Source organism: Populus trichocarpa, chromosome 12 (genome assembly GCF_000002775.5).
Source record: "Populus trichocarpa isolate Nisqually-1 chromosome 12, P.trichocarpa_v4.1, whole genome shotgun sequence".
NCBI lineage: Eukaryota > Viridiplantae > Streptophyta > Magnoliopsida > Malpighiales > Salicaceae > Populus > Populus trichocarpa.
The window spans coordinates 10,721,781-10,749,359 of record NC_037296.2 but is presented as its reverse complement, the minus strand read 5'-3'; the positions used below and the strand labels follow the sequence as shown (position 1 = coordinate 10,749,359).

The 27,579-nt window shown below is 32.3% G+C and overlaps 3 protein-coding genes across 7 annotated transcripts; 2 read left to right on the top strand and 1 right to left on the bottom strand.

Annotated features, from left to right (window-relative positions):
• Window positions 1-4,161: 4,161 nt before the first annotated feature.
• LOC7458038 (probable BOI-related E3 ubiquitin-protein ligase 2) lies at window positions 4,162-7,601 on the top strand. Of its 5 annotated transcripts, none has more exons than XM_024581905.2 (5): window positions 4,194-4,594; window positions 5,049-5,158; window positions 5,694-6,049; window positions 6,653-7,219; window positions 7,374-7,601. In XM_024581905.2, the coding sequence occupies exons 2-4, from the start codon at window positions 5,053-5,055 to the stop codon at window positions 7,184-7,186; spliced, it is 996 nt and encodes a 331-aa protein (XP_024437673.1). In that variant the 5' UTR covers window positions 4,194-4,594; window positions 5,049-5,052; the 3' UTR covers window positions 7,187-7,219; window positions 7,374-7,601. The 5 variants fall into 5 exon arrangements, with proteins under 5 accessions (XP_006376864.1, XP_052302125.1, XP_024437673.1 ...); XM_024581906.2 differs by having other exon boundaries at window positions 7,339-7,601; XM_006376802.3 differs by lacking the exon at window positions 7,374-7,601 and having other exon boundaries at window positions 4,162-4,594; window positions 6,653-7,356.
• A 2,145-nt stretch (window positions 7,602-9,746) lies between these two features.
• Window positions 9,747-13,503, top strand: LOC7456895 (phosphoenolpyruvate/phosphate translocator 1, chloroplastic). The gene is made up of 9 exons (XM_002318617.4): window positions 9,747-10,239; window positions 10,579-10,701; window positions 10,800-10,952; window positions 11,134-11,219; window positions 11,345-11,429; window positions 11,596-11,715; window positions 11,823-11,891; window positions 12,947-13,076; window positions 13,183-13,503. Exons 1-9 carry the CDS (start codon window positions 9,838-9,840, stop codon window positions 13,257-13,259), a joined length of 1,245 nt encoding a protein of 414 aa, XP_002318653.2. The 5' UTR covers window positions 9,747-9,837; the 3' UTR covers window positions 13,260-13,503.
• A 3,905-nt stretch (window positions 13,504-17,408) lies between these two features.
• Window positions 17,409-19,478, bottom strand: LOC7456894 (transcription factor MYB98). The gene is made up of 3 exons (XM_002318019.3): window positions 18,865-19,478; window positions 18,601-18,727; window positions 17,409-18,257 (listed from the first exon to the last, which is right to left on the bottom strand). Exons 1-3 carry the CDS (start codon window positions 19,476-19,478, stop codon window positions 17,655-17,657), a joined length of 1,344 nt encoding a protein of 447 aa, XP_002318055.3. The 3' UTR covers window positions 17,409-17,654.
• Between the last annotated feature and the right edge of the window lie 8,101 nt (window positions 19,479-27,579).

Genomic DNA, 27,579 nt, shown 5'->3' with positions numbered 1-27,579 from the left:
TAATACAAACCACATAACTAGCTATTATAGTTAATATGATCTTTTATAGGGTCAATGGCATTACCATATTGATGAATGATGGATTGATCTTTCATATTTTTTATGCATTATAAAATGAATTCTTTACCATTGGAGACAAATTTTCTAAAAATGATGCCCATGAGCATTTTTATATTTTCAATTTTCTAAGCATAATAAAATGACTTAAATGCCCTTAAAAGTGAAATTTCCTTTAGCTTATGTCTTGAGGCTTTTTTGTATTTTTACTTGGGCTTTTTTTTGTTGTTATTATTAGGTTTGTTTAGGGGCAATCTTATAATTTTAAAAATATAAATATTATTAAAAAAAATTGTTGATGCATACAGTGCACGCGTTAGCGCGTAAGCAGCCCTTGCGCTTTTCAAATAATATGTGTCGAGTTGTCTAGTGACCAAATTCCATATTCTTCAATGATGTTTGATTCATCTCATAGTCCTCTTTGTGATGAGGCGGTGCATGTAGCAAACTATCATCTAGTTTAGTGTCATCGACCTTTTCTTTTCTTTTTTCTCTCTCATTCTCACTTTATGTGTCTGTCCCTTCAAAATCTCAAAGCAACCCTTATGTAACAACCCTAACTTTCTATTCAAATGATACCAACTATAATAACCCTAATTTTCTATACAGATTGACAAACAATTTTTTTCCTTGCATAATGTTAAAAATGTGGCAAATTGTTTTCTTGTTGGTAATAATGGTCGACCAGGTCAACTTTTAGGTCTACCGGTTTAGCCCACTGGTTTAACATTTCTCTATACTAGTTATAGTAATGGTCAATCGATTTAATTCTATCCATAATTTGGTCGACCGATTCATTTTATAACTTTATTATTTCCATTATCATCTAATAATTCGATCGATAGTTTCCTCGACTGATTAAGATAGTAATGAAATTTACTATTCAAATTCATCAAATAATCGACAGGTTAAATTTGCAAATCCAGTCGGTCAACCAGTTTGAACAAAATCAAATATCTTTATCATTCATTCTTTGAACTTTACCATATTATCAATAACTTTTATCATGTAATATTTTTACATCATAATCATAGTCCAATCCTTCTAGACACATCTCATACCATCATATTTCATTATTCAAATTCACAATTAATAAATAATACAAGATATTACACAATTTCCTAAGAAAACATTATAAATTCAAATTGTACATTTAAGATCCAGAATTACAAAACAAGGAACATAATATTCAAATGGTACAATATTATAGTATCGGTATAGATTTCCTATCTAATTTTACATTACAAAAGGATTAGTTTTCTCAAAATCACAACTTCAATGATTATAAAAAAAAAAACACCTTAATCATTCTAATAATTACACATGAGAACATGAAGTACCTAAAATTAAATTAATAATAAGTATGAGTTAAACTAGGTTATTAGCATATAAACAATTAAGAATCCTTACGGTGAGATATATGTTTAATTTATTTCTCGAATCATTATAAGCCACACTTTTCAAATCATTATTAAATCATTACAATCAACCATTTTCTATTATAATTCCACAATGTCTGGTTATTTATTTTCACTACCTTTTTTAATACGGTCTTTTTTAATAGGGCATTCATTTCCATCATTTAATAACTCAATTTTTAAACCCAAAAATCAAATCTAAATCCATAACCCTTTAAATAGCTAGTTTTGTCGCCTGTAACTAGACATTAATCTTATTAGAGGATGACTAGTTCCTCAACTCATTATTGGACACTAGCTCTATTATGGAATAACTAGTTCATCAACCCAGTATCGGGCACGAGCTCCATCACAAGATAATTAGTTTCTCAACTCATTACTAGGCACTAGCTCCATCATAGGATAACTAGTTCCTCAGTCCATTATCGGACATTAGCTCCATCATAGGATAACTAGTTCCTCAGTCCATTATCAGACATTAGTTTCACTATGAGATGACTAGTTCCTCGACCCATTATCAAGTACCAGTTTCATTACAGGATAACTAATTCTTCATCTAATTACGAGCACTAGTCTCATTACCGGGAAGCTAGCTCCAATCACAACAATACTAAATTAAATAAAAATAAGGTACATTCAATGAAATTGAGAACTTCTTGTATTAATACTAGAGTATCGAGGTGGTATACACCTACCTGCTATCAGTGTTCTAGATGTTGAATAGCTCTGATAGCCTCTCCTATATCAACAGACACATCATATCAATTTTCATTCAATGCTCATTTCATATAACATAATCTAAGGTGATTCCTTTCAATTCAATCATCATTTCCAATTTAACTTGTATTAAAATTTTATTTCAACTTTTCATTAAATCCACGTTCTCGAGCTAATTAACAAGACAACTTTTTATTTCATTATTAAAAAAAAATCTCAAAAAAAAAACTAATCCAATTCACCTTTTGTTTAAGATAGCCAAAACTCTTTCAAAGAGAAACTTACTTATTTTACCAATTCACATATAAGTTTGTTTCTTACTTGTCCATAATACTTATTCATAATTAATTAATTAATTAAGAATTCATAATTTCTTAATTCCTTCAACAATGACGGGTTCTACCCATACTCAAGACACTTAGATTCTTTTTTTTCTTTTATTCACTATTTTAAGTTATTCTATCATTATTCAAACCCAATTACATTATAGCACAATAATTACACAATATCTCTGAATGCTATCAAGAACTCTAATTCTTCAAATTGAAGATTTTCAATCAAAATCAATTAATCCCACAATAACTTGTTTAAATAGCACCAAAACACTTTACCAAATAATAATCTAAGCTTTGAATGTCAACAAGAAAATTTTTTCCAAGCCTTTCTTTCTTCCTCGGTAAGTCATAACCCTCACCTTTCTTAATTCTTGTTTAAAGTATTTAGATCCTCATCCGCCTCACTACCTTGTCTATTTCTTTAGTTTCTCTGAAGGACTTTTTCATATTTTTCTTTGCTTCTCTTTATCTCTTCTCGGTTTTAACATATTGTTTTTAAAAAATGACTGAAATTCTCAGTTTTCCCTTATTTATTCACGATCAACTAGTTGACTGTTTGGGGTTGTTAAATGAACCGATCGATACCTTAAATTTTTTTATTCAAAACCACCCCTTATCTAAAAAAATTTCAAGGTCTTATATTTTATTTCTCTTAGCCGGGGTTTACACCTTAAATTTTTTATTCTTTTGGATTTGGTATCTGTTTTTTTATTACTATTTATTTTATTTAGAATAATTTATAAAATTGAAATTCATTTTCAATTTCACCGCCTTCAATTTTTTCATCTTTCTAATTTGGTCTCCATTTTTTAAGTGTTATTTGTTTTGTTTAAGATTATTTTTTAGATTTATTTTTTTTTCAATTTTATCCTCTTTATATTTTATTTTTCCTTTTAAATTTGATCTTTATTCTTTTGATTGCTATTTTTGTTTCACTTTGGCAATGTTTTTAATTTGATTTTTTCTCTAATTTCATCCTTCAACATTAAATTGGCTAGGAATTAAGTTTCTTGATTGAGCTCTGATCTAGGATTTCATAAGTGCGAGTTTTAAAAATTAACCCAGGTTTAAGAGGGTCGCCCGAATTTGCATGATTTTTTTAAGCTTATTTTAAATTGGAGATCAAGCTCTATTAATTTTTTTAGTTACTGCATGTAGGACTTTTCAATGATTTTGAAAATGATCTTGGTTATCTTTGGTCTTTTTATTTGTTTTTTTTGTTAAATTTAGCTTTTGTTTTTAAAGATCTATGTTTTAATTTAATTTAATTAATTAATTAAACATAAGCATGACATGCTTATTTCATAATAGTTTACTCGCTCATATTTTATTTATTTTTATTTTTTAAATTTTATTTAATCAAAGATTGGTTCGTTAATTTTTTTATTTGTTTCCCAAAGAATTTTTCACTTACATTAAAAATGATTTGAGTTCTCAAGTATGTGTGTGTGATTGATGCCTAAAACGATTTCGTTCAGTAGAAGCCAAGTATCACGCGTGAGCTTTTCTCCACAATCCACACCCATTGCAAAGCCGTGTGTGTCCAAAGTCAAAAAAGAAAAAAGAAAAAGAAAAAGAAAAAGAAAAAAGAAAAGGTTTTGTAATACGTTAGTTTCCTGGCTGCCCTCTTTGAATTCATCTCGGCTAGAATTTGGGCTTCAATTTGCGATGTGATGGCTTTAAGGCCAGAATTTGATCCCTTCTTTCAGCATCTAAAATTTGATAATGTCCAAAGGGCAAACAGCCAGACGTCGCCAAAAACCAAAGAAAGAAAAAGAAGAAGAAGAAAAGAATGAAAGCTGACGCGGTAAAAGGCAATGTACATCACCAACAAAATGTCAACACCACCACCAACAACATGAACGAGTACTTGTACATATGGCATCCTCAGTTTTTTTCTGAACAACAACAACTACAGCCTCTCTACCCTCCTTCCTTCTCATCATCATCACTTCTAACAATAACAAGAAACAAAATTGCTTCTTTTTCTCTTCCCCATCTTTTCTCTTTCACATTTTCACTTCCTTGATCGGTCTCTCTCTCAGTATTCAGCTGCTTTCAGCTCAGGTGAACAATCGGCTCCCAACTTTTAACTAGTTTTATGAATGGATTGATGATTGTGTTTTGCTCAAGCTCTTTGAGTCAACTTTGTGTTTATTTTTCTGATCCATTTATATAGATATTGATCTTCTTGTGTTGAGAAGAGGCTCAAAATGGGTTTTTTCTTTGGCCCCCAGTCTGATCTCTATTTTGTTCCTACTCTGTATTTGCATATTGTATCAATCTTATTCTGTTTAGATAAAATTATAATTCTTTTTATAGGGAATTTATTCCTCTTTTAAAAATGTTTAATGTAATTTATTTGATTGTTCTCTTTCTCCAAAAGCATTACATTTTAAAGGGCTTTGTCTATTATTGATAGCTTGAAAGTGCTTGAGATTGGATTCCATTTGTGATCGCATATTTATTATGGTTAATGCACATGGTGATAATTTCAGTTTTTTTGCTCGGATCAATTCAGGAACATGTTTGGAGGTAATAACAGCAATCCTTTGGTTCCAATTTCCTTTGGCGAAAACCACATCTTGGATGATGTTAATGCACTGCCTCAGCTGCAGCTACTCGGGGATTGTGAGTTTTTCTGCAGACTAATCGCGTCTTATTTTTTTTATAGTGCTGCTTTGCATTAAAGGTCACAAAACTTTGACATTGTTATGCTAGGTTGTCATTACATTTCATGGCGTTGTTATTCGAGAAGAGCTTACTTACATTTTCCCTCTTTATTCTTTTGTCCCACTGTGCGGTCATGGAAGATTGTTTTGTGCTTAATGGATTCCTGGTTCCTGATCTTCCTAAAATAAGTCTGCGTGTTTTGATTTGATGCATGCTTCTCAGATGAAGTTAGTCAATAAGTTCTAAGTCTCCGTTGCTTATTTAATGGGGGTACTTATCTAAGAAATTGGAATAGAGAGAGGTCTTTGATTTCTTTCTTTTTTCCCATGACAATATTGTTCTATCAATAAACTGCAATTAAACTCCTTGAGTGTTGCCTTCTTAATGTGCACTTTGCTAATTACTAATTACAAATTTACTGTGTTTACTCCTCTCTTTTGAGAGTTACATGGCTGGTCTGATCACCTAGTGAAGTTTCAATCTGTCATCACAGATCCAGTTGGGTGCTTTGGGGTCTCTCACACCAGCAATCAGCAGACAGCAATCTTTGGCCAGCCTGCTAAAAGAGTCAATGAGACAGAATCCATTTCCGGACAGAAAAAGCATCAATTATCATCAAGTAATAACTTCAGCCAATATGATGCCTGTAAATCGGGAATCATTCTGAATCCTAATCATGTATCAATTGGATTGAAACTATCTTGTGAGGAAGATGAACATAACTCTTCTGTTACTTGTACAAGTGAAAGTAATACAGCTACCCTCCCTGTGACGTTGTCTCTCGGTGATGATCTTAAAGCAGAGATTAATTTGCAGAAAGGGGATTTAGATCAGTATATTAGACTGCAGGTAATAATTTCATGTCATAATATTAATGCCTGCTATCATACACATATGTCTAGCATACTTCCACTTGGCCCATACACTTCATGTATAGTAGTGTGCCAGTTACTCCTTAGCTATTCAACTCCATACTCTTTCTCTGTTTGTGTACTACTGAAATTTTGTTTTTCGTTAGCCAAATTTACCAGAAACTTCTGCCTTCCTTCTGATGCCCTTTGTAATACATCCAATTCATGCATCATTTTCCATGAAGGTAAAAGTTGTTCCCCTTTCTTAATTCTTATCGAGGGAAATGACATAATAATAACCCCCCCCCCCTTTTTTTTTAAATCCCAATCCCATCTTTTATACAAAACATCTTCCCTCTTGGATTTTCTGCACACGTCCAACTGTCTTGTTAATGTCTAAAATCTTGCATCAGTAGTAGCCTAACTAATGAGTTAGGATAGGAAAAATTCAAAGAATAGTCATAATGCATCCGATATGAGACCTTGAGACCTTTTGCATTCTACATTTACAAGAATACGAGTAGTAATAATTAGCTTGTGACATGCTTTAATGCTGCTGCTGGTTTTCATCCTTTGTGCTTACCTCGTTTGTTTTTAACAGGAAGAAAATTTCATAAAAGGTGTGAGAGAATTGGGGCAAAGACATACAGTTTCATTGCTGAGTTCCATAGAACAAGGAATTAGCAGCAAGCTACATGAGAAGGAGCTTCAAATGCAAAACATAAACCGCAAGAACAAGGATCTAGTAGAGAGAATAAAGCAAGTTAGCATGGAAGTCCATTCCTGGCACTGCAGAACAAAATATAATGAGTCTGTAGTTAATGTTCTGAAAAGCAATCTGGAGCAAGTAATGGCACAAGGTGCGATGCATGGCAAGGAAGGTTATGGGGACAGTGAGGTCGACACTGCAGCCTCTTATGCTAACCAAAACCATATGCGCCTTGTGGACGGTTCTGCAAATTCAATCTCCTTGAAAAAGCAGATGACTTGCAGAGCTTGCAAGATCAATGAAGCTTCCATCTTGTTATTTCCATGTAGACACTTGTGCCTCTGCAAAGTTTGTGAAGGGCTCATAGATGTTTGCCCTGTGTGCCGTATAGCGAAGTCTTCAAGTGTTGAAGTGTTTCTGTCCTAAGCAACTGCAATCTTTAATAACCCTACATGAAAGGTATGGGTTAAAATGACTGTTTTGATGTTTAGTCGATTTGTATTTTGCTACAAAGATATTGATGTGCTAAATACGATGAAGTTCCCAAGCATTTTAACATGGAAGTTTTGGGGAACCAGATGGATACTTTTTATCCATTGATTATTCTTTGTAGGTAGGATTTGTCATTACAATTTCCACGTACATAATCGGAAGATGACAAGTCCAAGCATTGTTGTTCATCTTCTTTCACTTCATTGAATTTGCAACAGAAGCAAGTTGCCTTGTAAACAACTACACATAAGGACATGGAGCTTTGGTGCTTTGTATCTTGAGGCTGCATCTGCTACAAAACTGGAAAGCAGCCAGCTGTTTGATGAATAAATACCTAGTAATTTAGATATGGTTTTTCCTTGATATCGACACCACATACCATATAGTTTTTCTGTAAATGGCTGTTGCCTTGTTCGGTCGAAATTTTAAAAGATAGCCATGAGAGCACCTGCTGAGGTTTCTGCTGCCTGTTACTCGTTTTTAGATGGTAAGAAAAAATTAGTTTGAATCTTCAAGCTTACAGGAGCATGTATCACTTACCAGGATTCTGGACACAGGAAGCTTAATCCTTTCAGAGAGAGTCAGCTCAACATCATGGCAGCCCTTTTTTCCCCAACCAAAATGCCGGTTGGTGGAATTTATTTTCCATTTTGGCAGCAAAGAAAAGTCCCCCACTTAGCCAATTATTATTTTATATTTTGTCCATACTCTCCACCCCACTTAGACGGTGAAGATTGCGGGAGAAGAAAGCTCCTGGCTTCTGACAACCTATCCACGTTGTCGACCAATTCGAAAATTTACTCGAAAAAGGTTAATTTTACTTAATTTTATTCAATTAACATTGTTTTGTTTTTTTAAAAAAATATCTGTTGGCATTAACTCTAACATGTTTGAGTTGGGTTGGTCAAAACAATCAGATCAAATCAATCAGAACATTACAATCTTGATTCGGTGCATCTAGTTTTAAACCAATTAAGTTTTTAGTCTTTAATTAAAAATGTATTAATAATTATTTTTAAAGTATTTTTTATTTATAAATACATTAAAATAATATTTTTTAATTTTTAAAAATTATTTTTAATATCAGCATATCAAAAAAATCTAAAAATATTAAATTTTTTTGATAGAACATGGTTTATACCGCGTTTCTAAATATTTTTTTATTAGAAAAATATCATTGAGGATCAATATAAAACCTGGATTGTCTCATGCTTAATGTTATAAATTTTCCAAGTTAATTTGTTTGTATTTGGTAATGAAATGAAATTAGGTTTTGTTGATATGTTAATATTAAATAAAAGACATGATAACCAGAGAAAATAAAAAGTAGCTTTCATGTATATGAAAATAGAAGAGTTGAATGTTTTGACCAAAGAAAAAAAAACCATATTATCCTCCCAAATTCAACTTACTTCACAATCTACCACACCAAATCTGAGGAATAAGAGATGAACAATGAAATTGAATATATTTATTAAAGGAAAAAAAACTATTGTTTAAGATGAATTGACATATTTTTTTATATATTATTTTAGAAAAAAAATCAATTGAGGATTTAAAATAAAAAAGAATGTAATTGATTTTTTTAATTCACCGGAGAATTAATATGTATCTAGAGGTGATCATTTTCGGTTCGGTTTTTATAAAAAAGTAATCAAATAGTTTTTTTTAAAAACCAAACTGAAACCGGTTCAAACCGACCGGTTTCGGTTTGGCTAGGTTTGACTTGGTTTTTTCAGTTTTGTTCTGTTTTTTTCCGGTTTGACATGGTTTTTTTTGGTTTGGGTTCGGTTGAGTTTTTTCAGTTTCAGACTTATAAAACCGAAACCGAACCGAACCGGTTGGTTTTTAAAAAATTCTAATCAGTTCAATCGGTATTTTTTCATGGTTCGGTTTTTTTGGTTATTGTTTTTCCAGTTTTTTCGGTTTAATCAGTTTTTTGATTTTTTTGCCCACCTCTATATGTATCTTTCCAAGAACTTTTACCGTGTTTTAGATATTTTGATGTTTTTTAAATAATTTCTTTTTATTTTTAATGTAAAAACATTAAAATTATAAAAAATTATTAAAAATATATATAAATTTGATATTTTTTCATGCTAAATACACTTTTGAAAAAAAACTTTTTCAAACATGTTCCTAGATATGTTTTAGGCCATATTTGTTTTTGCAGTTAGAATATATTTTATTTAAATTTTAATTTATTTTTAAAATAATTTTTTTTATTTTTTAAAATATTTTATATGCTGGTATCAATTTTTTTAAAATATTGTTTTAATATATCTATAAAAAAAATTCTTAAGAAAAAAGCAAAAATTTCATGAGAAAATAAAATTCAGAATCTCTACCGTCTAAAGCAAAGAAACTCCCAGAATATCCCTGATTCCCACTTTATTTTTATTCAATTTTTTAAAAACACAACACTCCTGCTCTTCTCCTATTCGCCAGGCAGCCCACCTAACATTTTTAACCTTTCCAACCTTATAAAAAATCAAACACAACTCTGAAAACACAGAACTCTCTCTCACTCTCTCTCACTCTCTCTCCCCTTCCGTGTCTCTGCTGGCTCCTTTCGGATCTTGAAAATGCAGAGCACAGCCTTCACTCCTTCTTCTTCCTCATCTCTTTCCCCCCTCAAACCACGACGCCTAGTTGCTAACCCTATTTATTCACTCCCTTCCAGATTCGATCCGATTCGCGCTTTCTCTTCTTCTTCTTCGAAGCGACACGACCCCGACTCCAACAATGTCGTTTTCCCTCGCCGATCATGGTCCTTGTCTTCAGCTTCCAACTCCTCTCTTTCGCGGCCGTGGAATCCCTTGGTCTCTGAGCGTAAAATGGAGCGTTTTGAGGTGAAAGCAACGGCGGTTCCAGAGAGTGCTGGTGAGGGAAAAGAGAAGAGTAGTTTGACCAAGACTTTAGAGCTTGGTTTATTGTTTGGCCTTTGGTATCTTTTCAATATCTACTTCAATATTTATAACAAGCAGGTTTGCCTTTTCGTTTTCTTTTCTCTTTTTAATTATTCTACTTTTTATTTTAGTCTATTAATTCTGTGATAAAATTGGAAGAACTTATGAAATGGAGTTGTTTAGATCATTTGTCAAATTTAGCAACATATGAAATTTCTTCTTTAATTTTAATTCAAATTAGCAATCACACTATATCGATTATTCAGATGTTCTTCTTCTTCTTCTTCTTTTTTTTTTTAAAAAAAATAATTATTTGTGATTTTAGTTTTGCTTAGATTAATGTAGATTGATGTTCAGTATTGGTAGCCATGATAAAGGAGGATGAATGACCGTGATTGGTAATGCTAATTGTCACAGGTTTTGAGGGTATTCCCGAACCCAGTAACTATCACTGCAGCTCAGTTTACTGTTGGGACGGTATTGGTAGCTTGTATGTGGACTTTCAATCTGTATAAAAAGCCGAAAGTTAGTGGCGCGCAGGTATTTGATTTGTATTGCAGCTGCTGTGTTCAATATGTGGGTGATTGATTCTTTTTGTTGTCGAGATGGAAACTTATTTTTGTTTTGTTTTTGGGTAGCTTGCTGCAATTCTGCCATTGGCGGTGGTTCACACGCTAGGGAACCTTTTCACTAATATGAGTCTTGGGAAGGTTGCTGTTTCATTCACGCACACTATCAAGGCTATGGAGCCATTCTTCTCGGTTGTCCTCTCTGCTATGTTTCTCGGGGAGGTGAGGCTTTTTGCTTTTTTCTCATTGTTTGTTTATTCTGGGTACCCTGGATGGAGTTAACTTGAATTTGCTAACATGCCCATTCTAGTAGCTAATGTTGCTGTTACAGTTTGAATGCTTGCTGATTCTGTCAGATGCTAGTTAAGTTGCTTTAGCTCTAATTCTTATCACTCTGCACCAGATGCCTACACTTTGGGTGGTTGGTTCCATTATACCAATTGTTGGTGGAGTGGCACTTGCCTCAGTCACTGAGGCCTCTTTCAATTGGTAAGTGATGATGTCTAGTCATTATATAATTTCAGTCCTTGCCACCCCAAAATTTTATGGATGCACTTTATTTGGAGCTGTTACTGATGCACTTTATTATGAACTTGTCACTATGTTTTTGAAAGGGCTGGTTTTTGGAGTGCAATGGCTTCTAATTTGACAAACCAATCTCGTAATGTCCTAAGTAAAAAGGTCATGCTTAAGAAAGAGGTAATTCCAACTTCCCAGATTTACAACTTCATCATGGTTTTGGTACATGCTGGACTGAATATTTTGATTTTGCTCCCTAATTGAGCTAAACATTTTCCATGATTCGTTTCATTTTGCTCTAATTTGATTTAGATTGGTACATGATTGATGGTTTGTTCATGAACAGGAATCTATGGACAACATTACTCTTTTCTCCATCATAACAATCATGTCATTTATCTTATTAGCCCCTGTGACTATCTTCATGGAAGGTGTCAAGTTTACTCCAGCTTACCTCCAATCTGTTGTGAGTTCTCTCTATAGAAAAAAAATGTCTAAAAAAATTCATGGTTACTAAAACTGCATGCTTGATATGAGTTCTTTTCTGATTTGCTTATCTGTTATTTGTGACAGGGATTGAATGTTAAAGAGGTATACACTAGGGCTTTTCTTGCTGCGCTTTGCTTCCATGCCTATCAACAGGTAAGGCTGCTTTTGTGTTTTTTATGTTTCTCTTTTTTCTTTTTCTCCAAACGCATAGGTCATCTATTCCTAGAGAATATTTTGTTTTTCCCTTTCTAGCATCTTGTTTTGTGTGTATTTTAGTCTCTGTAGTACTGTCATTTTTGTATTTTTGAAAGTAATCATTTTTATATTTTATTTTCAGTCTTCACCAGTAGAAATTTGCCTTCTTTTGAGCACTTAATTCCTTGGGTTGTTTTTAATGGACTAACTTTTTGTGGAAAATTAATGTGACAGCATTTCTTATGTGCTGGAAAATGTCTACATATCACTGTTAGACAAATTTGAGTAGTCTGCACTATGCTATTAAAAAATACAACCTGAATTTCATAGCGTATTTAGTGGCTGTTGACAAACAGATATGCAAATCTCCCCTTTTGGTTTTGAAAAATGATCAATTCTATATTGTTCAAGTTTTGCTAGGTTCCTTATTGTTTATTTTCTAACCTATATCCTTCATTTTGGCAAGAGAGGTTGAGAATTGGTTGTTGTCCTACCTTTCAAAATAGGATAGTTGTCATGCGAAAAATGGTTCTCAAAACATTCTTCTATCATGTTTGTTATTGGCATCTTTGTTCTGGTATTGGCTGAACTCTTCAAGCTTCTGATAGCTATTGGTGCTTTGGCACCCTGATATAAAAGACTGTATGTGTCTGGAATTTGTTGTTATTTTATTATTTTTGTTTACTTATTATGTTAACTAATTCTTTGAGGAGAAAAAGGAACTCTCGTTTTGTGCTCAGTGCAATTGATCCCTGCTGGGGTGGTAAAACAGCTTGAAACTAAAATAGGAAGTGTGCGCAAGTGCATGTGTATGATTGCAGGCCTGTATCTCTAGAAAATAGAGGATGTAACAGGTTACCGTTTGTCCGCACAACAGATTACAGTTTGTCCGCGTCATGTGTCGAACGGAATTTGCACTTTGTAAATAGCTTTCTTGTTCCAAAATAGCCATGTAAATAGCTTTCTTGTTCCAAAATAGCCAAGTCTGATCTCTTCGGGATTATACCTTGCAGGTTTCCTATATGATTTTGCAAAGGGTATCCCCTGTTACACACTCTGTTGGTAATTGCGTGAAGCGGGTGGTTGTCATTGTGAGCTCTGTCCTCTTCTTCAAGACACCTGTGTCACCTATCAACTCACTTGGTAAAATTCATATTTTGATGTCACAGTAATTTTTTCACTGGTCTGCATGCTTGTTATATTCTATCACACAATTTCCTCACCAATTCTTGGTATGAACTCATTTCAGGTACCGGGATTGCCCTTGCCGGAGTTTTTCTGTATTCAAGAGTGAAGAGCATTAAGCCAAAGCCAAAGACAGCTTGAAGTTCCGAGGAGATTTTGCTGTTAAACATGGGTCATTAGATGACAATATCATGCTATTGCATTCAAGAACATGTTTTTGTAGATCAGGCCAGGAACTTGTTTAGGTTTTTTTATCGGGTTGATTTATTCTCTTGCAGACACCCAGTCCAAATTTTGCCTGGTGCAAGCAAGTTTGTTGATCAGAAATTCTAGTGTCTTGCTTCGTTATTTTGTTGTCATTCAAATAACAACAGAGTTTTCGCCATCTTTTTCTTGACAGTCTCCCAAACTCTCTCCTAAAGAAAGATGGATAAGAATGGTGGGAGGAGAGGGTCAGGTCACCGGTAAACTCCACATGCGGTGACGAATTGTTGATACGAATCTCAATGGCCTTTTGATAGCTAGCTTTGTAGTTGAGTCGAATCCAAAATGCAGCCTGCTGTCTTTTATCGTGGCAGGAGATTCTTCAGCTGGGTTGCTACCTAAAAATTTACCATAGAGCTGAACATGTGCGCGTGCACCGCATCCCCCTACATGTGCACGCGCATGGAAGGCACTTTGGAATTTTCTGTTCATTTTTAGAGTGTTTTCAAATTACATTATATTTTAAAAGGCATTGAATTGATTTCGTTTTTCTGCAATGCATGTATATTATTATTTCAAATACAAAAATTATTCTGTTTTTGTTTAAAAATAAAGTCAGTTGGATTATATGATAAAAATAAAATAATCAAATATAAAAGTAAATATATGATAAACTTTAAACTAAAATGATATTATTTTGATTACTTATATTTAATAATGTCTATCATTGAAAACTCCTAAGAGAGCTCCAAATATAATAAAACTTGATGAAATATTGGATCCTAGTTATTAATATTAATATTAATATTATAAAATTAAAAATAATGTTAGTAGTGTATTGTTTTTACAAATCCTTTTATTTTTTTATTTTTATTTTTATATGTGAGGCAAATATAAAAAGTATAGGCATGGATAAGATTTATGTTATGTTGTGATTAAAATATACTTCTTAATATTAGTAGAGTTCGTCAAACGATGTAAATTATTTTTTTTTAAAGGAGTCAAATATAACACAACAATAACTAAGAATCCTCTGTAAAGATCGAATTTAATAATTTATCGATTTTTTATGTTTTTTTTTTTTTTATGTTTGTACTTTAGTTAAATAGAAAGTAAGAATATAGACATGAATAAAATTTTTATAAATTTTTAAAAAGTAAAAATATGATAATTTATAATCTATTTTTTAAGAAAAATTTATTACATATATTTAGTAATATTTATAATTAAAATTATTGAAAAGAACCTTAAATATTTTTTGATAAAACATTAAATATCATGTGCCAATATTTATATTTTAATATTATAAAACTAAACATATTTAAAATGTTATGCTAACTCCCCTACCATAAGAGTAACCTAGTTGTAGGGAATAAATGCATTAGTTAAGACTGAGCTACAAAAATATGTTCAACAAAGTTATGAAAGAAAAAAAAAAAATCCCATGATTAGGCTTGAATAGCAATGGATTGTAAATCATCTTAATTATTTCTTCTCGATCAAGAAGAGGAAATTTGAATTCTAAAAAGTTAGAAGTTGTCTAGGTATATGTTATTAAGGTTTCAACTATCATATCCTAAATTGGTAAGAAAGGGACATCATCCATTTCTTTTTTTTTTCTTCGAGCTATTATTGAGATGGATGAATTTCATTATTTGTTTTTTTTTGGAAGGAGATGGGATTCTCTTTCTAAGAGCCGCTAGATCTTCTAGGTTGACATATGATGAAATCGTGAAAAAACTTCAAATAAAAATTGATTTTTCAATGGTTACATCCTGATTATTGGCGTGATTAGACTTTACCACGAGTCCATAAGCTTTCATGCAAAATAAATCTCTTATTAAAATATGAGATTTTTCAATGCTCAAGTCAACAAATATAAAGGGAGCGTTATGTTATGTGTGTGAAAAGAAATGTACGAAGAGATAAAACTTATAGTCTAAAGTTGGCTAGTAATGGTATAATTGATTTTTATGGCCTAAAACCAAGTCGTAGATTTAACATGTAAACATGAATGAACTCAATTTATTTTTTTACTTTTTTTTTAATTGTTAATATTTTTTATTAGTTTATTTAGTATTGTTGTATTTTTTATTTGTATTATTTAAATTAGTTGAGTTAATCATCTGAATCTCAATTTTTTATTTTGAATGCTTGCATCAGCTTGGCTTCTCTTTTCAACTTTAGATAAAATTTGGGCTAGAATCTTCTGATTAGTTATTAATATCTACTTTATTATTCACAGAGTAACTTACCATTTCAAACAGCATTTACTTGCGTGAGAAGATCTTCAAGAAGATTTATTTGAAACTACAATATCTTTAAATATTCTAATTAAAGCATTTTAATTCTGAAAATATATTATCATCAAACTTACAATTTTTGAAATAATGGATATAAATTATTATTTTCATTTTAGTTTATAATAAACATTAAAGTTTTTTCTTAACTAACTTAAAATGATAATTTCTTATTCATCAAAATCACATTAAAAAAGGATTTGTAATAATCATAAAAGACAATTGATTTCTAAAATGATAATTTAATTAAATTATAATTTACTCAGTTATTCAATCATTTCAATAAATATATTAAATAATAAAATAAATAACATGTCAAATATAATATTTCCATCCACACAAAGTTATTGAAAATATAGTATAATAATTTCATCACAATTGCATATTTTATTATTATTATTCAATCATCATATCTTCATCTTTAAATCCATTTTTTAAAAACATGATCAATTTTTTTAATAGAAATACTCTTTGGTTAATTAGTTTTATTCAGTTCATAGGAAATGTTTACTTCAATTATTAAATTAAAATTTGATGATAATATGATGAATTGTTCTTTTTTTTATTGTTTTTAGATCGTTTTAATGTGTTGATATCAAAAACATGATCAATCTAAAAATATTTACTTCAATTCATTAATTAAAATTTAATTTCTCCAAATTATTAAATTTGATAAATTAATTTTGTTGGTAAAACAATTTTTTTTAAAATGTTTAAAGGGACATTTCCAGAAAAAAATTAACTTCGTTCTATCTCTTTCGTCTCTCCTTTTTAGAGGGATTTAAAACTTGCTAAAAATTATTTTTAAGAAAAACACAAAAACATATTTTTGTTTTCAACTCCACAATTAAATGCATTTCTTCCTAGTTGTTTTTGTCTCATATGTTTCAAGCCATTTTCAAGCATGAATACCTTAACCTTGAATGCTTTACCATTAGACTAATCCCCCCATGGAGACGAATATAGCAACTTAAACATGCATATTTTCAATTAACGTACATACTGTATTTGTTTAGTCTTAACTTTTATATTTGCGGCGTAAAAAACACCATTGGGAATACACTAAACTGTGTTTTATGCTATGGAGCTTATTAAAAAATTAAGTTTGAAATGTAGTTTTTGTGAAATAGTTTTTACATATTTTTTAACTGTATTTTGTAAAACTCTATTTGTTTTTGCGTTTTAAAAGCATTTTTTTCAAAATTTAATTTTTTTTTATTTTTTTCTTTACTTCAAATTATTTTTTTATTTTATTTTTAGATCATTTTGATACGCTGATATCAAAAATAATTTTTTTTTAAAAAATTATTTTGATTCATTTCCAAGTAAAAAACACTTTTGAAAAGCAACTATAAACATTTTATACATGTTTTTTTGCTGCACATAAACTTCAATCACAATTTTTACCAAACATATATTTAAATCCAACTAAACACACATAACCACATTTTTTTTAAACTTATTTTTTTAAAAACATAATCACAAAAATTACCTAAAAAACAACAATGTTCGATCTTTCCTAGAGAAAAACATTTCATGGGGATCGGATCTTTATAAATCACTTAAAAGTTAAAATGAACCCAATGATTTTACTTGATAAATTAATTCGAATGAAACTCTATTTTATATATATATATATAGAAAATGCAGATATCATGAACTGAAAATTAATTAAGTAGAAAGGAAACAGTATAGCATTGTAGAAAAGTAAAGTTGCAACTTTTATTCATGAATTTAAATAAGTTTCAATCTAAGCCTTAACATAAAATGCAAAACTTGTCATCTCACAAATATTTTCACGACATTAACTACAGCATCGATCTCTTTAGTTTCTTCACCTTTTCCTTCCTTTGTTCTTGTTCTCTTATAGTATACTCCAGCTTTGAGTTCTGAATAACACAGTTACAAACCAAGAATTTTCTTTTTCCTGTTCTTTAGTCCCTGAAAACTTGCTTTGAAGAAATTTTAAACCTAAACCTGCCATATATACTATCTCTATGCATAGTAATGCATGGCCATGTCTCCAAGGGACTTACATTTTGCTTTGAGAGATCATTTCTACCAAATCCACTTCCTTCTTCACTTCAAAACCCATAAATGGAGTCGCATAATCCTGTTCTGGCACCTTCATCTGCAATCTTTTCTCATGAACAGAAGAATGATCACAAGGGAGCCCATCAAGAATGGAATCAACACTGCAGCCCCCTTGAAACATTTTCTCTTGAATATTATCAAAATCCGGGACCTCACTAAAACTATAACATGGAACTAATCCACCATCATTATCTTTGAAAAGGACCAAGTCCCGTGGCTGCTGCTCTGGTGCTTTCATATTGGCAGTATTATCTGGTATGACATCAGCAGCAGTGCTAGCAGTAGTTATCCCATGATCTTTCCATGTAGTGCCCGAATTCAAGTTCAAGCTCTTGATATAATCTTGCAGAAGTGAGGCTCTTGGGTACTTCGGTCTACATTTTCGCTTCGAGTATTGCTTCCTTTTGGTTGCATTCCAGTGGTTCTTAATTGAGTTTTCTGTCCTTCCTGGCAAACTCTTGGCGATTTCTGCCCATCTGTTACCTAATACAGAATGTGCCTGTATCAGTATCTTGTCCTCCTCTACACTCCAAGCGTCCTTCTGTAATGAGAATAACCAAAGAAATGATAAGAAAACGAGCTGCTATCCTTCTCCAACATATGAATATAATGCCAAGACACATATACACATGCCATCTATGCATGATTCCTGTGCTGTTAATTTACTTTATTTAACGTCAGACAGGATTTGGATCCATCCTATATTAGCCCTTTTAGCTAATGTATCATCAAGAATCTAATATCTGCAAATAATATTATACTTTTGAGTAATACCATAAATTGTATTTGTGATTCTTGTTAAAACAAGTGAAGACGTATCAAAATAGATTACACTGCTACGCATAAAATGACAGAAGCTAGGGAAATTGGGAAGAAATGTTAACCTTGATATCAGGCCTTAGATGGTTATGCCATCTCTCTCTACACTGCTTTCCTATCCTTCCAGACAACATCTTAGCAACATCAGACCATTTCCTCACTCCATGCTGTTCAACCAGCTGAATCAAGAGCCTGTATAAACATGCAGCATGTATAACAACGCCATTTTTACCCGCTAATTTGTGGAGAACGCCAAATGAACAATAGAAAAGAAAACCCCAAAGATGCATGCGTAATTAGAACAAAACAACTTAGATATATTTATGTACCTATCCTCCTCAGTAGTCCATTGCCCCTTCACTACACTGTTCTTCTTACGACCTTTCCACGTCTTTCTTGCGAAGGGTTGAAGTGTCCTCGTCATGTTCAAACCCATTTTGTTTTTGCACTCATTCTCAGCAGTACCCACGCATGAGACTTCATCTTGAACAACAAAACTCACAGGCTTGGCTTCTTCGAAACTTAAGGACGTATAGCCCTGGTTGGATCCTATCTCATCAATGGAATTCCTTTGACTAGAGAGGTTCGAGTAGCCACCACTCTGGAAACTGTCATTGACTTGACCATGCCCACCACCTCCGTTGATGTTACCTGCAAATGGCTTGCATTCGTAATCATAGAGATCAATATTTGATGATGGCCCATAAGGGAAAGCATCAAAAGAATCAAAGTTAGAACCAGTTTGGACACCAAAAAGTGGATTTGATGATGACCCATTAGCATTGCCATGATCATCAAGATGACTAAAACCTTGAAGAAAACCTTTTGATGATGGGCAAGGTGTTTCGAAGGGAAAGTATTCCTCTTCAATGCATGCCTTACTTGACAAAAACATTGGTTGAGAAACAGGTTTTTCTTTTTTAACGTTGTTGTCAAGCTCCATGAGAGAAATTGAAGGAGTTACCACCACCTTAATATATACAATTGCTGTTGCTTTTTTTTTTTTAAAGAAAAAAAAACTTTATAGGTTATTAATTACTAGAAATTTTCTCATAATTTCTAATTTCTATCTTCTTAATTAACGGGTTATTTGGGAAATTTACAATATTTTTGTAGGAATCAAATTTGATCGATGGTGTCCACACACAGATTTGAGGGAATCTAGTATGATGGAAACCTTCTGATTGAATACGTGGCAGTGTACTATTGGTTTGATGGATGTATTAATTTTACAGTCAATCTAGATGTTCCAATGGTATAAATAAGATTAATTACTTAATTACTCAGAGAAGAAGAGAAGAAGAGTTAATTAATTCTCTAAGGCGTTTTGCATATAACTAATTAATTCTCTTTCGCTTGATGTGATGCGGCGAAAAGTATGTAACTAACTCAAACTTAACAGTCGACCATGGCAACTGTTATGTTTTCTTTATTCATTGCAATATTAATTTCCTTTTCTTTTTTAATTAACTTACAAAGCAGTTCAATTAAATGCATTAATTTTCTAATCAATATATGTTCTTGGAATAGACTACATAAATTTTCTAGAGTGACATGAAAATCTGATTTGTAAGGCCTCTTGCAACATAGTCATAAAACTCATACCACGTTGAATAAAAAAAAAATCAAAATGAAATTTACTTGATTTAATTTTGAGGGCTAACTCGTGATATAATTAATGTAGACATAATTCAGTTTGATTTTTAATTTTTTTTGAAAAAAACTTGATTTCAACTTTTTTTAAAATATTAAAACTAAATTGTTTTGATTTTTAAAAAAAATTAGAACACATCATTTTAATTAAACCGAAAAAACTCTGATTAACAACTCATTTCATAACCTGGTTCGTGAATCAAGTTGAGTTTAATAACTTTATCTTGAATAAGAAGTTAATACACTTCTCCGAAAAGTATTCATGTATTAAAAAATTTAAGGAAAATTCCACATAGTACTGAAATGGATCCATGCAACTGTTGTCTAGCTCTAATGCCCTAGGTGCAGGGCATCAACCCCACCCTTAAGGTGTTGGGCGGACGCCCAGCACCCTTTGGGCTCTAGCAACGTGCCTTAGCCCAATGACCATAGGCACATGTTACATGTCCGGGCTCATTTCTCACCCCTAACTGGCTTAGGCAACTCGTCTAAGCCAAACACTCATTTGGAATTTTTTTTACTAAACAAATACATTTTAGATCTTACTCTTCTTACACTCATAGATGTAAATACTCCATAAATGCAATATTTTGTGATATTTTGGGACAAGACTCTTAAGATATAAATGCTTCATGAATCCTCCAAGATTAAGGTTTACAATATTTTCATTTTTAACCTTTTTAGCATACATATTTTTAGAGATTATCTCTCTAAAATATAATTTCACTTTGTCTCTCTATAAAGATACTTACTTAAGCATCTTAGAGTCTCCACATCTATAAAAAATAACCTTTTATATGTATCAGCTTCCAACTAAGGGGTTTACCAGAGACCAGCCACCTTGGCTTATTAGGCAACAACTATCAACCTACATGACTAGGAAGAATGGATCAAATTGCTAGAATTAAGAGATTAACAAATTATCCAACACATAAGTCTTGTTCCTAAGCTATTTGAATATTTTGAGACATCATCATTGGCGGCGTTTATAGAAAATTGATAAAAAAAAGTCATTAGTTTCTTCCTAAAACTTATTTTAGACATTCCCAAGTCATTAGCAAATAACCAAGACACACTTTGGTCAAGATGTGTGACCGATCTACTCGTTACCGTGAACATTTATACCCAACTGGACCTTCAACAACTCACCAGTCAGGTATAGCAACCCAAGGGCAAAACCAGGTCTTGTCACTTCATCAAGTCTTGGCACCTTCAGCAACACACAACACCCCAACTCCACTACTACTGGCCGCTTCCATTACCTATAGGCAATTACACTATTAGAAGGAGTTTAGTCAAATTGATCTCTATGAGAGTATTTTGCCTTGACGCTTGCCAAGTCCCTCTAAGGGTAGATCATGCCATCATGATACCCCCATGTATAGTGGGAACTCTAGACGTGTCCTACCAAACAATCACGGGATGGACATTAGTTACCAATCACGTCGTTCCACACCAAACTCTTCGGTCTCCCTAGAGCCTATCATACAAAAGACTAAGAGACGGTCTATATTTGAGCATACCTAGAAGACTGTCTACAACCCCCATTAGGTGAGGAGTTCTCCCCTGTCCAAACGAGTATTGAGCATTCAACTTTCTATGGACTACATTTCTAAAAAAAAAGCCTAGACAACTATGATGGTCTTGCTGACCCGAGGAAGCATGTGCAAAATATGCATAGTAATTTAAAGTTGATCATCCAGGATAGTGACTCAATTTGAAAAATCTTTCCCATAACCTTACGAGGGTCTACACGTGCTTGATATAATAATTTGGAGTCAGGCTCCATTAAAAGGTTCAGTGACTTCTGCGCCAAGCTAATGACGCACTTCAACACCAGTATACCCACCAAGAAAAGCTCCACAGAGTTATTTGGTGTTACCCTACAATAGGGGTAGTCTACACAGGCATATTTGAAGAGGTTCGACGAGGAAATGCTCAAGTCGAAAGAGTTATTTCAGTTAGTAGCCTTAGAGGCCTTGATAATAGAGGTAAAGGAATATGTCATACGGAGAAAACTTTATGCCTTACCCAGACAAAAGCTTGCTCAAGATGAAACAAGTCATGAAAAATCATATACGAATGGAAGAGGCCATTGTACTACAATATGTGCCTCCTTATTTTTACAAGGACAACCATTATGAAGGACCTTTTAAGCAAAATCATTCTCTTAGTAAAAATAAAAGCTCGAGGAAGAACTATGAAGGACCAACCTATGGGTGCTTGATCTATCCTAATGATTTACTACTCCCTTGAATCATAATGAGATCATCCATTTATAGTTATCAGGATAGTCAAGGCAACACCTATCACCTCTAAGACATGCTACTTCAAGAATCTCTCTCATACTTGTCACTTAGATCACCTCAAGATGCACAATCCTTAATGAGAACGTAAGTTTATTTAAAAAATAAAAGTTTTGTATCTCTAACGTATATTTTTTATCTACAGATCTTCAATGCAGTCTCGGACTAACATAACACTCAAGTGGGGCTCCCGGGCCTCACGAAATCTCCCGAATTGATCTGGATCTCCCACCTTTTTAGTGCAATCTTGGTCTAGCATGACTCTCTAGTGGGTCTCTTAGGCCTCACAAAATGTCCAGGGATTAATCTCGAATCTCCCGCCTCTCCAATGCAGTCTTGTACTAGAATGACTCTTTAGTGGGGCTCCCGGGCCTCACAAAATTTCTAGAGATTGATCTTGGATCTCTCGCCTTTCCAGTGTAGTCTCAGACTATCATGACTCTCCAGTGGGGCTCCTAGAGCTCATGAAATCCCTAGGGATTATTCTCAGATCTCCCGCCTCTCAGTGCAATCTCAAACTAACATGATTCTCTGGTGGGGCTCCCGGGCCTTATGAAATCTATAGGGATTGATCTCAAATCTCCTGCCTCTCTAGTACAGTCTTGGACTAACTTGACTCTTTAGTTGGGGGCTCCTGGACCTCACATAATCTTCAGGGATTGATCTAGGATCTCCTACTCTCTAGTGCAGTCTCAGATTGACATGACTCACCAATAGGGTTCTCAGGCCCCATGTTATCTATTGGTATCATCTCTCTTAAATGGGGGGCTTCCAAGCTCCAAGCCATCTCTAGAGAGGTCATAAGTCTTCCATTCTCATAAAATGATAACTCTCTAGTAGAAGGGCTTTCACGCTTCCATTACAATGTTAGGGACGCCATAAGCCTCCCACACTCCACTGACCACGTTTTAGTGGGGGGGCTCCTATGCTTCATGCATCGATATGGTCTCCCACACTCCAGCATGATCTCGGATCAAAATGATGTTTTCAAGCCTCATAATATTACAGGGAACGACCCTTAAGGGGCTTCTCCTAATCTTTTAGAAATTTTTCTAAGTATGAGCGTCTTCATGGGTTCCCTTTAGTCTCTTAAAAACTTTTTAAATGTAAGATCACCATCATTAGGTTCTTTCAGCCACATAGAAATTTTCTAAGTATAGACGCACCCTTCATGAGTTATCTCAGTTTCTTAGAAATCTTTCTAAGTATAGACATCTCCATGGGTTCCCCTTAGCCTCTTATAAATTCTCTAAGTATGAGCTTGATCTCCTTGGGTTTTTCTAGCCACTTAGAAATTTTTTTAAGTGTAGGTTCACCCTTCATGGGTCATCCCAGCCTCTTAGAATATTTTTTAAGTATAGACTCACCATTCTTGGGTTCTCACGACCACTTAGAAATTTTTTTAAGTGCATGCTCTTCCTTTATGAGATTTCCCTTGCCTCCTATTTTTTTTAAGTATGGGTTCCTCTATGATTCCCTAGTAATTTATTCAAACACGATGCATAACTCTATACACGGGCTCTCCGGTAAATTACTTTAAAGTTTCCACCCCTCTTCTCATAAGAAGAGAATTCAACAAACTCATCGTACCAAATATTTTTATAAGTCTTTGCGTATAAATATCACAAAGACTTAGAGAACTACTGATAAACTCAAATTTAACAAACACGAAACCCCATAAAGACGCAAAAGTCATGGTACAAAAACAACTCAGGCCCAGGTAGCCTACCTGGATCCATTAGGAATGGGTCCATGCAACTGCCTGGACCAAAAAAAAATGGGTATAGGTAGCTACTTAGACCTAAATTCCTCAGGCACAGGGTGTCAGCCCCACTCATAGGGCCCTAGGAGCACACACCTAGCACCTTGGGTTTAGGGTCTGTGACTAAACCCAACGATCATGGGCCCAGGCAGCGCGTATGGACCCATTTCTTACCTCTAACGAGCTCGAGTAACTTTTCTGAGCCTAACACTCTCTTGAGATATTTTTTACTAAACCAATACATTTTGAATCTTACTCTCCCTACATCCCTAAGTGTATAAAAATCTCTCATAGCCCACCACCTCTCCATCTTATTAATGTTTGTGGAAGGGATATTTATCCCTTATTAATGCATGTGTAAGAGATATTTATCATTCATTAATGTAAGGAAAAAATACATTTCAGCCCCTCCTCTCCACAAAAAAACAAGACTCATGAGCTATAAATACTTCATGAATCCTTCAAGTTTAAGGTTCACAATCTCTTTATAATTCTCAATATTTTTAGCATATATATTTTTAAATCCTATCTCTCTAAAATATCATTGCATTTTCTCTCTCTACAATGATACTTAGTTATGCATATGAGAGTCCCCACATTTATCAAAGAGAACCTTTTACATGTATCAACTTTTAACCACCCCAACTTACCAGGCACCAGGTACCTGTTACTAGCCACCTTGACTTACTAGGTACCAGCTATCAGCCACCTTGATTGAAAAGAATGGATCATATTGCTAGAACTAAAAGATTAACCGATTATCCAACACATAAGTCTTGTTTTTAAGTTACCTGGATATTTTGGGATATCATCAGTTTAATGATTCCTTCATTTTCATATTATGTATTAAAGACTGTCTAATTTTTTCTAATGATTTTGTTATAATGTATGATGATATAACGAGGTTTCTTATACTCAAAACTCTTAAGAAGAAATACATATAATAAAATATAGGAAAATAATTATGAATTGATAGCTAAGTTTTAAATCTTAAAATAAAACTCTAAATAGTTTGTTGCTAAATATAAAATAAAAATAATATGGAATCCAAAACTAATACTGAAATAAAAGAGAAGGATAATAAAAAAAAAAAACCAAACTTTTTTCCATAAAGAGTCTAAAAGTAGGTCTTTTTATTGGAGTTTGATCTCAAAATTGACTACAAAAGGCCTTCAAAACTTTTAAGCTTTGTATGATTTGTGTCCATCAGACACTCGAATTAATAATGATGACCTGTCAAAGAAACAATACACGATTACTCTTCCAAACTGTCTTCTTGAACTTCTAACTATCAAACTAATCCATGTATCGTGTCTTTTTTTTTTTTTTTTGTCATTATAACTTGTCAAATTAGAAGGATCTATTTATTGAGGGTTAGGATTGTAAATTGAAGATTACGTTTAATACCTAACATGACAACATACAGCAACTTGGGGCATACATTATAGATTAGAGTGTGGTCTCATTACGTTTCACAAATATTTGTAAAAAAATTTAAATTTATTTTTTTGTTTTAAATTAATATTTTTTAATGTTTCAAATCAATATTTTTTAATATTTTTAGAACATTTTGATGTGTTGATGTCAAAAATAATTTTTTTTTTTTTTAAAAAAATTATTTTAATATATTTTTAAATACAAAACATTTTAAAAATTAATTACTACGACACTCACAAACATACTTCTAGATACTTTAGATGATAGGTTTCTCCAACATAGATTGACCACTTTGGTTTTATGATCTTAAATTGACTGAACTAACAAATCGGCTTTGTATTCTCGATTTTTGTTTCGGCATTCATGTACTTTGGTATATTAAAAATCATGTCATTCTGTTACATTTTCTAGGATTTTGTCCATATTTTGTCCATAAATTAATAAAATAACTCAAGTACTCTCTATTTCATTAATTTTCAACCTAAATGATTGCTTTTTTATATATAAAATTAGTTTAAAATTTTAAAAATAAAATAAATAATTTTAATTATACATCAACAAATTCTTGTTTTAGATTAAAAAAAAACTAATACCCTAAAAACCCTTTATTCCTTAAACACTTCTTTCTTCGTTTTTAATTTAAAATCAAGATTTCTACATAAAATTTGTGATTAGATTTTATTTCCAAAAATTACATTTAGTTTTATAGAAAAAAATAAGTGGAAATTAAGTTAAAATATTATTAAAATTGAATGGTGTTTAAGTTATTTTGTTATTTCTTTTAATGAAAACATGGATGAAACTTTGTAAAAAATAATAGAAGTGCTTGATTTCAAATATGTCAAAGGAAGGTCAAAATCGAGATTGAGAATTTCAGAGACTAATTCTCAAAATGTAATTTGATGGCATGGGTCATCTATGGTATTAAAATGTAATTCAAGCTGAGATTAAAGGAAAAAATAAAAAAAAAATTGATAAAATCAAGAGAACATCATATCCCATTAATTATTTAAAGAAAAGAAATATACTTCTTTTTAATATACTGTGTTAGGAAATTTGGAAGTGAGGAAGTCAGGTTATTATTTCTTTCTCTTCTTCTCCATCTATCGATCTCTATCTGGCTTGCAGTCGCTCGCTCTCTTGCTTATCAATTTGTTTTTTTTTTCAAGGTTATATTTAAAAGTGAGGTTGCTTATGCTTTTAAAAAATATTAAATTAATTTTTTTTTAGTATTATTCAATAATTTTGATATATTAATGTAAAAAATGTAAAAAATATAAAAAAATTCATTTCAAACATAAAATAGTTTTTAAAAATATTTTACATTATAATACTAAACACACCAAACATAAACTCTTGGTAAGTAATGGGGATCAAAAGTTATTCCAAATTCCCGATTAGACTTCCTTCTCCTTGTTTTTTTTTTTTTGATAAAATAGGTTTTGGATTCATATTTCTCGTGTCTTTAACAAAGTTATAAATCCAATTGTATAATGACGCAAAACTTGAGTTATGAATTAAATAAGTTAACTTAGATTAATTTAAATAGATTAAAACGAAGATATTTTGATTTTAAAATAATAATAAAGTAAAACAGATGTTATTTTCAATTTTTTTTTTGTTAAATTAGATCAAGTAAAATTAAATCAATTTTAGATTTATGTTTTTTTAAGCCTAACTTGGAGCATCGACGAACAATCAGGTACCAAGTTTAAAAATTATAGTTAACTATATCATATGCATAATCACAAAACACAAACCACAAATCCCAAATATGTTTTCCTGTGCAATAAAATGGAATCAATTAAAAAAAAAAAAACCAAAAGTCTAAACAATGCATACAAAATTGCTTGACAGAGTAACACAATATTCTTTTGAGTTTCAGA